Source organism: Sminthopsis crassicaudata, chromosome 4 (assembly GCF_048593235.1).
Source record: "Sminthopsis crassicaudata isolate SCR6 chromosome 4, ASM4859323v1, whole genome shotgun sequence".
Lineage (NCBI taxonomy): Eukaryota > Metazoa > Chordata > Mammalia > Dasyuromorphia > Dasyuridae > Sminthopsis > Sminthopsis crassicaudata.
In genome coordinates this window covers 363,427,112-363,442,156 of record NC_133620.1, presented here as the reverse complement: position 1 = coordinate 363,442,156, position 15,045 = coordinate 363,427,112, and the positions used below count along the sequence as shown (strand labels likewise).

General features: G+C 34.4%; 1 protein-coding gene across 1 annotated transcript in view; it reads left to right on the top strand.

Moving 5' to 3' along the window:
* The window catches only part of C4H17orf67 (chromosome 4 C17orf67 homolog), a 28,258-nt gene extending 14,045 nt beyond the window's left edge, over positions 1-14,213 (top strand). The window contains exon 3 of the mRNA XM_074265498.1: positions 14,097-14,213. Coding sequence (XP_074121599.1) covers positions 14,097-14,213 — 117 coding nt within the window. The remainder of the gene's footprint in view (positions 1-14,096) is intronic.
* The last annotated feature ends 832 nt before the right edge of the window (positions 14,214-15,045 follow it).

Below are 15,045 nucleotides of genomic sequence, written 5' to 3'. Positions count from 1 at the left end.
GACTTTGTGACATTGGACAAGTCCCTTAACCTCTCAGAGTTCCAATTAACTTTCCAAGACTAACTTGCAGAGAAACTACTGACCTTCATTGATAGAGGTGATTTTCTCATCAGGGTTCCCTACACCGTTGAAATAAATTATTCTCCATATAACCCCCTCTTTTATTGTTCTTATCACACTATTATCTGGTACCACACTTTCCTAATTTGGAGATGGAATGGGGAAACTGTGATGTTACCTGGTGATCTTAACATTTAGGGATAATTAATTAAATAGCTTTCCTCTTGGAAAAGACTCAAAAGTGAGTGGGGCCCTTCTACCTTTTGTTACCTCTTAATACATTTTTTTTTTGGTAACTGTTATGTGTCTCCGTGGCTGTTTTTTCCAACTATCTTGATTATTGAAATATTTGAATGTTTGAGCAAGTATTCCAAATCTTTTTTTTTTTATTTATTAAAATCTCAGATATTTTCTTTCTTATAAAATAATCACTTGGAGAGAAACTTCCCAGCAAAGGACTGCTATTGCTACAGATGGGGAATTACTATAGTATTTGAAAGTCTAAGAATTACATCTTTTCCTTTAGAATAATGTGATTCTTGTTAACAAGTAAAGATGCTCACTTTATTTTCTCTATGATAATACTGTTCTCACTTGTGATATCCATATATGCATATAAGATATAGTTTTCCCTTTTATTCTTATTGAGTGGTGCAACAGCAATTCCCTGATTCTAAGGATAAACAGATAGATACTTCCCTGATAGAAAGTACTTGATGTATATAAGAATCCCTGTTTTTGCTTTCTTTTTTGTTCACTCAAGTTGGGGGGAAATATTTCAGACCTTTTTTGTTTTGTTTTGTTTTGTTTTGTTTTGTTCAAATAGCCTGGCCAAGAGTACAGAGAGTGCAAAGCTGTCAGTTTTTGGTTTTTGCTTAAAAAGAATATTTTGCTAGAGTTTGCCAAATAGACAAATGATACAAAGCAAATGTACCATTGTACTTTTACTGTATGGTCTGTTGTAACCTTGTTTACTGTATTCTTTGGATAGTTCTGGTTAGGAATTTATTGCATTAGAATACAATATTGGGGAGGCAGAATAAGTGAGAAAACCTGAGTTTAAATAGGTTCTTTAATGCTTACCTCCCCAGACCTCAGTTTCATTGTCTGTAAAATGAATGGGTTAGACTCAGTGGCCTCTAAGGCCATTTATGATTTATGGTCATATTTGTTTATATTCTGTTAAAACGTTTCAATGGTTCTTTCTTCTATAACCTCTGGGTGGTGCTGGTGAACAAAGTTATTCAAACTAGCATTTGTTGTTTTTTCTTCCTTCTTGAAGAGAATATCAGGGAGATGATGCTGTGATTTGGATTTAAGTGAAGGAAAGCTGAGCAAAGTCATCAGTCTCACTTTCTACTCCCAGACCATGTGGGTCCAGTGTCCTGATATAGATCAGGACAACTGGAGATAGCATTATTCCTGTCCTGACTCCACAGACCTGGAAAACTCGTTCTCTGCCAAATCTCTCTAATCTCCAGTGGCCAAAGCTTCCTTTGAAATTGCATCTTGACCTTCCTCTGTATCAAATTTTCCTCCCTTGTGAGGGAAAATAGCTACCTGTCTTATTTGCTCAACTATCTTCAGGATTAGACTTTGTTTACTAGGAATGGATACTGGGGATTGTTTTTTTTTTCCTTTCTTTATTTTACTCATTTGCTGACATAATTCAAAACATGTTTCTAGAAGATTCTTATTAGTACTATAACTACTACACAGTTGAGTGACTTTCCAATGCTTTGCTTTGTTAAGAAAAGAGTCAAATGCCTCAATAAGTTTCCTACATTGATTAAATTGCATACTTAAATTAGACTGCAAATCAGTTTGTGACAATCAATATTTATGCCATACATCGTGCAGGATGTATGGCATAAATATTGATTGTCCCAAATTGATTTGATTTCCAAGTATAAGAATTTAATTTGGGCAAAAGAGACTTGTTGAAATATAAAGTAATTATAGATAACATTTATTTAACACTTTAAAATTTATAGTTTTTTTTTTAAACAAATCTTATTTTATTCTCACAACAACCCTGGGAAGTAGATACTACTAATTATCCTCAATTTATATAAGAAGAAATTATGATTAAGTGACGTGCAGGATCACATAGCTAGTAGATATCTGAGGTTGTATTTGAACTCTGGTCTTCTTAATCGGAGATCCAGATTGCTATCTCCTGTGCCATCCAGCTACCTTTGTATATTTTTCTTTGGTGAGTCAAAATTTGCTTAAAAATTTGGGGCAATTATCAAGGAGCAATATACACAGTAGAATTTTGTATTATCTAACACCTTCCAGCAAATCATATAACTATAAAAATTCAATAGAAAATGTCTGCAAAAGCCTCATTATTTCCTCATCTTTTCATCCATAAAACTCCCAATATGTGCATAAAATATTCTCATAAAGATTTTATAGGGATGAGAAAAAATGCAGGTGGGTTGGTAGTTACTCTTTTTTGGCAATAATAACTCACAAAAACTTTAGAATCTTATTGATGAAATATGAATTATAGTAATTCAAATAATCAAAATCATTTGATCAAATCAAAAGGCATTTTAATCAAAATCATTTATTAACAAAAAGCATTTATTAAGCACTTACTGCATTCCAGGCATTATATTAAAACATGGGAATATATAGAAAAGGTGAAAACTATCCCTCAAGAAGCTTACATTCTAACATTAGGGAGTGAGTGAAAGTTTAAACACATGAACACAAAAAATAGAAAAAAAGCCAGAGGTATAGGAAGGCTAACCGTTCTCAAAAGAGGGGGAATATCATTGATGAAATTATTTTTTTTAATTTAACATTTTATTTTTCCCCATTCTCCTCCTCATTGAGAATGCAAGCAATTTGATATAGGTTATACATGTGTAGTCATGTAAAACAAGTCCATAATAGTCATGTTGTGAAAGAAAACAGACTAAAAGCAATCCCATAAAAAATAAAGAAAATGAAAAAAATATGCTTCAATCTGTATTCAGACATGACCAGTTCTTTCTTTGAATATGGATTATATTCCTCATCATAAGTTCCTCAGAGTTCTCTTGAATCATTGTATACTGAGAATAATTATGTCATTCACAGCTGATCATCTTACAATATTGCTGTTACTATGTACACAGGACATCTCATTTTGCATCAGCTCATGGAAATTTTTCTAGGTTCTTCTAAAAGCATCCTGCTCATCATTTCTTATAGCATAATAGTACTCCATCATAATCACAAACCACAATTTATTTAGACATTCTCTAATTTATGGGCATCCCTTCAATTTTAATTTTTTTGCCACCAGAAAAGAACTATTATAACTATTTATTTTGTACATATAAGTCCCTTTCCTTTTTATTTTTTAAGTCTCTTTTGGTATAGAGATTTGGTATTGCTAAATCAAAGGGTTTGCATGATTTTATAGTCCTTTGGACATAGTCCCAATTTGTTCTATAGAATTGTTGAATCAGTTCAAAACTCCATTAATGGCTCTTATTTTTATAAATTTGACATAGATCTCTGTATCTTTGAGAAATGAGGCCTTTATCAGAGAAACTTGTTTCAAATTCCTCCCCCCTACAATTACTCCTTGCCAATTGTATTAGTCCATTCTTTCCTTTCACCCTGTCCCTCCTCAAAGTGTTTTGCTTCTGACTATTCTAGCCCTCAATCTTCATTTCTTTCCATCACTATACTCAATTGGGTGTGTATGTTATTCTCTCTTTAATCCAATTTCCCTCTCTGCCACTATATTCTTCTCTCATCCTTTAATTTCATATTTTTAGATGAAATACTAATACTAAATTTTAGATTTAGATATCATCCATTCACATAAAAGTAACACCTATGCTCACTGTCTATATAGACTCCCTCTAACTGCCTTAATAATGAAAAATTTCTTTTGAATTTTAAATATCAGCTTCCCATGTATGGTTGCAAACAATCCAAGCTCATTAAGTCCCCTATGATTTCCCTTGCCTATTTCCCTTTTTATATTTCTCCAGAGACTTGTATTTGAAAGTCAGATTTTTTATTCAGTTCTGGTCTTTTCATCAAAAATGCTTGAAAGTCCTCTATTTCATTGAATGTGTATTTTTCCTTTGAAGGAATATACCCAGTTTTGCTGGGTAGGTGATTCTTGTGTTGTAATCTTAGCTCCTTTGTTCTCTGGAATATCATGCTAAATTTCATGTTATTCTGACCTTGTCTTCACAATATTTGAGGTGTTTCTTCCTGGCTACTTGCAAGATTTACTTCTTGATCTGGCAGCTCTGAATTTGGCTATAATATTTCTGGGAATTTTAACTCATTTTAGTATTTTTACCTTCATTCTGCTAATCTTTGCGCTTACCTTATTATTGATGTAAATCTTAAACATAAAGTATATTTCCCATGTAAAAAAAGACATAATCAATTTGTTCACATTTAAACAGTTTGTCCATATTGTGTTCCTTAAAATTGCTCTTTGATATTGATTTTTATATGTTAAAATTTCTATTAAGTTTGGGTTTGATTAATAGAAAATCTTGAAACTCTGCAAGTTCTGTTTTATCTTATAATTTTGCTAGAGATGATGCTTTTGACCACAGGCCTAATTCTTTTGTTTATCTATAGAAAGGATTCTAAATCCTGTGGTCTTTTATCGTAGCAGCTGTTTTTCTTATACAATGTTCCATATTCTGTTCTATTTTCTCATTCTTTATAATGTTTTGTTATTTCTTGGTCTTTCATAGCTTTACTGGCTTCCCTTTGTCCAATTCTAATTTTGTAAGAATTATTTTCATCTTTGAGACTCTCTACCTCCTTTTCTAATTGGTTAAAATTTTTTCTTAATCTTGTTTTTCTTGGATGGTTTTAATTTTTTTCTTTAGTTTTTCCTCAATGTCTCTCATTTGATTTTTGAATTCTTCTACAAATTCTCTCTGATCAGGAGGCCATTTCATAGTACTCTTTGAGGTAGAAGCTTTTTTTTCAATTAAAATGTCTCCCTCTGAAGATGAATCCTGATCTCCCCTGTTCCTATAATATGTTTCAATGGTGAGGTTCTTTCTTCTTGGTGAGGCATTAGTGTAAGCACCTCTAAACATGGGGTGGGGGAGATGATGCCTCAAGCATCCCTTCAGCTCTCCACTTTGACCAGAAACCCCAAACCAAGAGCTCCACCCTCCTGCAAGTTTCCACAACCAGCAGCATCCTTGCCCCACTGCCTCTGCACTCCTGGTATACTGGTTCCTTCTCACCCAGGGAGATGATCAGCAGCACAGCTGGGTTTGGCATTTCCAATCAGTGGAGGTTCACTCTGTCTTCCTGGATTCAAACCCTCACTCAACAAACTGTCTGGAAGATGAAAGTGTCTGTGGTTCTTTCTGGGGCTCCAGCCACAGCCAGCTAACCTGAGGGATCCCCACTTGATGTTTCTGCAGAGCTAACCTGGAGGTGGTTGCACTTCAGACAGGTTAATCCCCAGCCTTTCTTCAGATCTTGTTGAGTTGTATCAGAAAGATCCCCATTCTGCCCCAAGTCTTCTTGGTTTTCACCAGTCAGTGTTCAGAAGCAAATTTATTTTATTTTTAGGGGAAATTGAGAGAGCTTGAAATTTGCTAACCTATTCTGTTACATTCCCAGAATCCTCCCTTGGCAGTAATTTTTAAAGGAATTATTTTCTTCAGTGAGCTTTCACATCTCCTTCCTAATTTTTATTTAAAGTACTTGTTTTCTTCAGTGGATTTTTCCTCCCATTTGGACAATTCTGCTTTTTAAGGTATTCTTATCCTCACTGGCTTTTTGTACTTTCTTTATCATTTAGCTTAGTCTTTTTTTTAAAGGTGTTGTCTTCTTCAGCATTTTTTTGGTCTCCTTTACTAAGCTGTTGGCTTGTTTTTCATGATTTTCTTGTATTGCTCTCATTTCTTTTCCCATTTTTTCCTCTATTTCTCTTACTTGATTTTCAAAATCCTTTTTGAGTTCTCCCATGACCTGAGACCAATTCATATTTTTCTTGGAGGCTTAGCTATAGGAGCTTTGACTTTATTATCTTCTGAATGTGTGTTTTGATTTTCCTTGTCATCACAATAACTTTCTATTGTCAGAATATTTTTTTCTTGTTTGCTTATTTTTCAGCCTGTTACTTGATTTTTAACTCTTTGTTCTGCGTCCAGAGTGGAGGGTGCACTGTCCTAAGTTTCAGGGGTTTTGTGTAGCTGTTTTCAGAGATAGTTCTAGGGATCTCTAAGTTTTTAGTTCTTCCAAGAAGATAGGCTCTAAGGTGAGATGTGTTTACTACTCTCCTAGCTTGTGCTCTGGTCTGCAACTAAAATTACTCTTTTTTTGTCCTGGTACTGTGAGGAGGGTCCTTGCTCTATTATGATTGCAAGTATGGTGTGCTAATACTCTTCTTCTTCCTGGGACTGACACCCAGGACTGTGAGCAACAGTCCTGCCTCAGTGCTAGCAAAGACACCCTCTATAATTTCCTTCTGACCAGTTCTTTGACCACTTTACCTTCTGTGGCCCGCGAGCTAGAAATTACCATTGCTCCTGCTGATTGATTGGCTCCCAAGACTGGCTTCTGGTTTGCTAGGGCCCACTCTGCTGGCATGGCCTGTGCCTGGACTGTGTTCTACTCTCAACCTTCCAAGTTATCTTGAGATGGAAAATTGTTTCTCTCTGTATTCTTGTGGCTTCTGCTGCTCTAGAATTTGTTTAGAGTCATTACTTAAAATTATTTAGAGAGGTTTAGGGGAGAACTTAGGGAAGTCTCTGCCTTTACTCCATCTTGGCTCCAACTCCCATTGATGAAATTTTAAAAAACCTAATGTAATACTAACATTTATACAATAAACAGAAGTGTTTATACAACATGGTGTGATAGAAATATTTGAAGTCAGGAGATTTTGTTCATATCCTTGTATCCTTTCTCATAAGCTGTATGACCCTGAACAAGCCATTTTACCTCTTTATACCTCGGTTTTCTTAATTGTAAAATAGGAGTATAGTATTTGTAAAATCTATTCCATGTTTGTTGTGAGAAAAATGTTTTGTTAACCTTAAGAGACTTTAAAGATTGTCTAGTCTAGATTTTTCAAATAAGAAAATTAAGCCCCAGAGAAATAAATTTCTTTGCTCAAAGTTACACAAATGGTTAAGTGGATGGGCTGTGGCTTGAACTCAGGTCCCTTGATTCCAAATACAATATTATATCCACTACACCATGCTGACATAGTATAAAAATGTGAGGTATTAATTATTATGCAAATGGAGATTATTAAACATTTTGGAAAGACATTTAGGAAGTTTAAATTCAATACTGAGTGTGTTTCATTTTTAAAGAAAGAAAGCATGACATAAAGTTTCAAAAGAATGAACTGTGTAATGTCTAACTTGACTGAGTTCCCTTGCTTTTCAGTGGGAACCATGCAGTTTTAATTTGTTTTGGTTATCACTGTTGTTTTAGTCAAACTAATCAGAATGCAACAGATGTCCTAGTCTCTAGGTCACCAGTAGGCAGTTTTTTCAGTCAGCACCAAACTTCCAGTAGGGAAGAGGGAGCTCCTTGTGCGTCTGAACAATGGCTCCCTTGGATTCTTACTGAAAATATGTAAAGGCTTTGAGGAGAGACTTCCTTCAGCCAATCAGCCTTAGCCAGAAAAATAATAATGGATAGAAGCAGGAAGACAGGATAGAAGCCTCCTAGAAAAAAATCAAATCTTATTCTATCAACAATGAATCATCCGCCCTTCAACACAATTATTCTTCCTTCTTACCAAGAGATACTTAGTGACATGAATAACATCAGTATGTTTTTCTTCTTACATATCTGTGTATAAGAAATTTGGTATCAAATTTCAAGGATGTGGAGTAGAGAGAAAAAGCTAATGGATTAAAAAAACATTTGCAATAATAGTCATAGAAACAGAAGAGACTTTATTGATCTTATAGTTACATAATTAGCTTTTAAAGATGAGGAAACTGAGGTCCAGAAAGGGTAAAGTGATCAGTCTTTGAGGACAGAAACTGTATCTTGTCCAAACTTTGTATCTCCCCTAGCACCTATAGTGCTCTCTACCTAATCCCTAAATATGTTTTTTTGTATTACATTCTTCAAAGTCATATGCTAATTAGTAGCAGAATCAGAACTAGAATCCTGGTCTTCTGACTTTTAATCTAGAGCTCTTTCTCCTAAGAGAATTAATAAAATAGATCTTAAATCTATTCTTATTATTTATTATTTATCATATTATTTTTATTATTTGATAATTGTAAAATAACCAATAACTACTAGTATATATTTTGCTATGCTTAAGCTTTCTTCTTTAAGTTTCTCTTCAACTCCTAATCTTAATCAGTAGATAGTACTGATATCCACTAACCTGATGCTATTTAGTTAGGTACTGTGCTCACCCTGGTGATTATATCTTCATTGTGCTGAGTGAGGAGCGTTGAGAAGAAATCTTCCTCAGAAGCAGAGGGGTGAGGAACAGACAGAATACAAGAGACATTTCACATCTAAAACATAAATTAGAAAAACATTTTAGACTGTCCTGGTGATCCATTCCTGGCTACTTAATAAAAACAAATAAGAAAAAACTTCTTAGTATAGCTAAATGCTTTTTTCTTTTTAATGTCATCACTTAAATGGACAAGTTTTAGTTGGAAAAACAAAACAAAACAGATCACTTCTTTTATGTCTCATAGTAGTCTGAAGAAGCCATTGCTTTCATTCACAATCTATCAGTTAATCAACAAACATTTATTAAGTACTTACAATGTGTGTAATAGGCATTGCTAAGCATTGGGAATACAAAGAAAAAAGCAAAAAATAATTTTGTTTTTAAGGGTATCGTATTCTAATAGATGATTCAGTATAATAACTGACAGATAACCTTAGAGGGAAAGGCACCAATAGCTGGGGGAAAGAAAAAAGGCTTCCTGAAAAAAAAGTATCATTTGAACAACTTAAGAAGAATTATATTAAATTATGTAAGTATATCAAATTATAGTATATTTAGAGAACGCAAGAATTTGAAGAACAATAGATGTAGAAAAGAGTATTTCTGGCATGAGGGTCAGCCAGAGCAAAGGCATAGTGTTTGGAGATGGAGTGACAATGGGAGAAGCAATAAATAGATATATATGATGCATTTATGGGAAGAAATGAATAAGAAGGTGGGAAATATAGGAAGATCACATTATGAAGAGCTTTAACTATCAAATGGAGAATTTTATATTTGATCCTAGAGGTAATAGAAAGGCAATGGAAGTTTATTGATTTGGAGTGTAATGATTAGAATTATACTTTAGGGCTACAACTTTGGTAGTTAAATGCAGAACAGACTACAGTGGAGAAAGACTTGAGTCAAGAAGATCAATGAGAAATCTGTTGCAATATTTCAAACAAGAGGTAATAGCAACATGAATTAGGATGTTGATTGTGGTAGTGGAGAAATGAGGACATATGCAAGAGATGTTATGGAAATAGAAATGATAAGATTTGTCAATTGACTGAAGATGAGGGGTGAATTGAGAAATCAATGATGACACTGGAATTGTGAATGTAGATGACTAGGAAGATAGTGAAGCTCTTGGCAGTAATAAAGAATTATAGAAGAGGGGTAGGTTTTGGGCAAGGAGGAATAATGAGTTCACTTTTGGACATGCTGAGTTTAAGATTCCTCTGAGATGTCTATTAGGCAGCTGGTGATGCAAGACTAGAAATCAGCAGAGAGACAAGGACTGGGTATATAGAAACATACACGCAGCTATCATATAGCAATTAGGAGATTGAAGTCAAATTGCCAGATAGGGAGAAAGAAAACCAGAAGGAGCAGTGCCATGAAAACTCAGAGAACAGAATCCAGGTGGAAGTCTTATCAGTTGTGTCAAATGCTACAAAGAGTGAAGCTGGATGAGAATTGAGAAAGAACAATTAGATTTATCAGCAAACATTTATTAAGTGCTTGCTATTCATTCAGCACTAAGAGATATACAAAGGTAAATTTGGAGAGAGAATTTCAATTGAATGATGAGATTGGAAGCATAAAATGAAAAGAAAAGAAAGTGAAAGGAGAGGAAATAGGGTCACAGTGTAGATGACATTTTCAGGGAATTTAGTTGAGAAAGGGACAATTGTAAGATGATAATTATTTGAGATGGTAGCATCTAATGAAAGTTTTTTTCAAAGCTAAAAGACACAATTTGTGTTCATTGGAGGATGACCATGATGGTGAGAGATCTACATGTTGTCTCAAATGGAGGAAAAAATGGTGCAGTGGAAAAATTGATAAATTTGCAGTCAGAAGAATTGGTTTAAATGCTGTCCTGCTACTTATTACCAGTGTGGAGTATATGGGGTATTTAGATTGGCATTACTGATGTGAGGATTTGCTGAACCCTTTTCTGGGATGTTCAACCCTTTAGTGTCTTCCTCTCATCCAACTCTCACCTGTGGCTTTAAGAAACTGTAGCATGTGCGGTGGCCACATTCCATAGTAAGCCACCTAAGGGCTAAATAAAGTTGAGGATAACAGACAGGTCTCAAACCTATTGGTAAGAAAGGGGTAAGGTAAGTAAGGAATGAACTCTTTACTTGCAACCTAGACATACCAAGAGTGTAAAAACTTCCCTTGGTAGAATAGTTGGGTGAGAATAATGTGTTACAATGATTGGGAAAACAACTGAAGCAGGTACTATTAAGTGCTTAGAATTAGAAATTAGTCAGACATCAAAGACATCAAGGTCATCCACTGCATCCTGGGTCATTGTCAGTGATCTTGACTTTTGTCTTGCCACTGATCTTTGATGACTTTGGATAAGAGAAAGAAGCTGTGATGATTTTGTGCAATTCTGCCCATAAGTGCAATTCATGCACAAGTTAGGACATCACCTGCAATGTCACTGGTCCTCTTTGAAAATGCTGGACCAACAACAACAATCACCAGGTGACTTTCATCAAGTCATGTTACTCCCCAGGCTTCTCTTCACTCATCTGTAGAACTGTAAGATTTCCAAGGTCTTGTCCACTTTTGAATCTAATTTTATAAAAAAAAAATTATTGAAAGAACTCAGGAAACAGACTAGAGAAAGGAAGGTTTGAGGTTGCAGTGATGGTAGATGGAAAATGGTCTTAAAATAGTCAAAGATTTATGGAACTACATTTGTTCTCTGTATTCAATGGGTGGAAGTTATAGTTGCATAGATTCCAGTGTCAATATAAGGAGGAAAACAGTTGCAGAGGTATCTAACAATGGAATGGCTTGTCTTATATTGAATGAGCTCTTTACTCGCAACCTAGGCAGAGGATGGTTGACCAATGATTGGGAAATTTCACAGAATGTATTTTTTGTCTTGGGTAAGAGGTTGAATTTGAGAATGTTTAAAATCCATTTTGATGCTATTATTTTTCTGGAATTGTTATGGCTCTATTTGTTAATGCCTCCTCCTCTTCTCCCAGATTAAAGGAAATTGGCCAATACAATTCATGGATCACTCAATGAGTAGTCATTTATTAAAAAGCTACTGAGCCCCAGTTACTGTGTTATACATTGGGCATACAAAGACAGAAATGCAAAATGAAATATATTTTATTGAATGTATATGAGACAGCATATACACATCTTAGTATATACAAAAATGTAAGGTGATTTTGGAGGACATTCATTTCAATTGGAGAGATTAGGAAGTGAGAGATAGTATTTGAAATGTGCTTTGAAGGAAACTGGATATTCCAAGATGGGGAAAGTGAAAAGGCAGTACATTCTAGGCACTGGGGACAAAACAGAAGCTGGAGATGGAAGGTCATTTGTGAGGAAGATCAAGGTCACTTGGGACAGACTAAAGGATATTTGAAGGAGAAAGATGTGGACTAAGACTAGAAAGATACATTGGAATTAGGTTGTAAATGGCTTTTGTTTTGTTTTAAATGGTATTTTTTCCAATTACATATAAAGACAATTTTTAATATTCTTTTTTATTCTCCCCAACCTTCTATTAAGAAACTCATGTGAACATTCATTTTTAAAATAAAATTTTGAGTTCCAAATTTTCTCATTTCCTTTCCCTTCCCCTTCCATAAACAATTTGATATGAGGTACATATATATGTCTGTATACATATATATATAAGCATGCAATCATGTAAAACATATTTCCATATAAGTCATGTTGTAAAAGAAGAAACAGAATAAAAGGAGAAAAAAACCATGAAAGAATAAAATGGAAATAATATGCTTTGATCTCCATTCATAATCCATTAGCTCTTTTTCTGTATGTGGATAATATTTTCCATCATAAGCTTTTTGAACTATTCTTGGATCATTTTATTGTTGAGAAAAGCTAAGTCAATTACAGCTAATCATTACACAATATTGCTGTTTACAAGGTATGGTATTCTTCTGGTTCTGCTTACTTCACTTTGTATCAGTTTATGTAAGTTTATGAAGACTTTTAAATGACAAACAGAAGAATTTTTTTCCATCCTAGAAATTAAAGAAAGCCTCTTATTGTTTAGTAGGAGAATGACATGGTCAAACCAGTGCTTTAGGAACAGTATTTGAGCTGCTGTGTGGAGGACGTTTTGGAGAAATTTGAATCAGGGAACCCAATTAGGAAGCTATGCAGTAGTCCAGATTAAAATTGAATGAGGGCCTAAATTAGGGTAGTCCTGTGATTGGAGATAAAGAGAAAATGTGAGAGATATGATGGAAGTAAATTTCATAAGACTTAATTGATTGAATATGTCCAGTAAGAGAGAATTTGGGTGATTGGAAGGACAACGACCGCTCAAAAAATAGAGCAACTAGGAAGAGGAGTGAAACAGGTGGAAGAAAAGATAATGAATTCTATTTTGAATATATTTATTTAAAAGTCCTTATAGAACATTCATTTATAGTAAAGACTATTTTTATGAAAAAGAGTGGTTATCTGCTGCACAATTCCTACACTAATAAAATAATGTCTTTGTTAAATCACTGAAAAGAAATCACATTTCAAATGAGTCTTCAGCCACTTATTCTATAGCACCACTTGAATCTTCATAGTCTTCATTCATAAGATTTTATCATTTTTACTCTGAGTTGACATCGTCCCTTATGATTCTATGTTTTACGATCTCTTATCTGACATTCTTCCTCGGATTCCTTTGCTGAGTCATTTATTTTTTTCTCCTAAAGTTCCATCTTGGTACTTCTTCGTTCTTTGCCCTCTCCCTTGGTGATCTCATCAGTCTGTATAGGTTTAAAGATGATTCCTATGCAGATTTAAAAAATAGTTTATATATTTACCACCCTACCTTTCACTTGATCTATTACAATAACCTCTTAATTGATCTTTTTCTCCTTTTCCAGAAAGCCTCCAAAGTGATTTTCCTAAAGCCCAGATAGCCAAATTAGCAAATTCCAGATGTCCTTGTAATTTCCAATATATATATATATATATATATATATATATATATATATATATATATATATATATATATATATATATATATATATATATATATATATATATATATATATATATATATATTCATTTGATTGACATTTCAGTTATTTGCAATCTGGCTCCATCCGATCTTTATAGTCTCATTATGTGTTACTCTTTTCATGTACTCTATGGTCTATATAGACTGTCCTTAGTGTAACTCAGAGACAATACTCCATTTCTCTTATCACCATTCCTTGGTGTTTGTTATCCCCAAATGGTGGAAATACACTACTTCCCCATCTTGGTCTCTTAGAATCCTTAGTTGCCTTCAAAACCCAGTTTAAACATTACCTTCTCCATATGGCCTTTCCTGATCTTTCCCAAAGATTAGCATCTCCCTACCAAACCTCCTTGTATTTATTTCATATATATTTTGTGTTAGTCATATGTATATATGTTGTCTCTGATAGGATGTAATTTCCTTCAGGGATATTTCATATTTATTCTTTGTAAATCCATTGCCTAAAACAATGTTTAAAACAAGCCAATTGATTGAGTGGACAGATAAGCCTAAATAAATCCATTTTCCCCTCCCCATAATGTGATGTTTTCTTTTCAATAGGAGTATATGCTATACCTTCTTCAGCTGGAACAGAGAGCAGAAGAGCAGTTTCTGGAGCACTGGCTGAATCCACATTGCAAGCCTCACTGTAATCGGAATCTGGTCCATCCTGTCTAATAGGTCCAGAATGATCAGGTACATTCTCTCCCAGAATTCTTTTCCTTGTAAAATAGACTCATTTAGATGAATTTTCCTCTCTCTTCTTTTTATTTATCATTGTTTCTCTCCTAATGCTTTAAGATAGGTGAGAATTGATACTTGGGGAGGGGCAAAGTGAGCCAACAACTGGTTATGTTTTGTGTTTGTTTTCTGATTCTGTTGAGTAATTAAGACCTGTAGAATCTTGTATGTTACCTTGGATGGTAAAAAGAAAAATATGCATTATTTGTATTATACTCAACTTGTTTTTCAGCTCCCAATCTTTTTCTCTTTTTAATCCTTCTTTATATAGCTGCCAAAATATAAAATAGTTCTGATCAGTATCTATCTTTGTTGAGGAGAAAATACAGATGCCTCAGCCTTGAATCTGAAACCCTCCATGGAAGCTCTTGACTCCCCACTTTCTTCCCAACCTCATTTCTCATCATTCCCTTTCACAGTTTATACCTTCCAATCAAAGTAAACTACATAGTGTTTCTCTGGGTTTTTGTACAGGATCTCTATCTGCCATGCTAGGAATGTACACCTTCTTCAACTCAACCTTTCAGGGATCTTACCTTCCTCTAAGGATCATTGGGTCACAGATCCAGAACTGGAAGGGACCTCAGAGGGAATCTAGTTTAGAATCTTCATTTTATTGGTGAAGAAACTGATACCCAGGGAGTGATGGATGACTTAACCACGGTCATATAGAGAATAGATATCAGAACCCAACTTCTCAAACTCCATTTTAGGGTTTTCTCCATTGTCAGTCAGTCAATAAAAGTGTCAATATGAAGTGCCTATTATG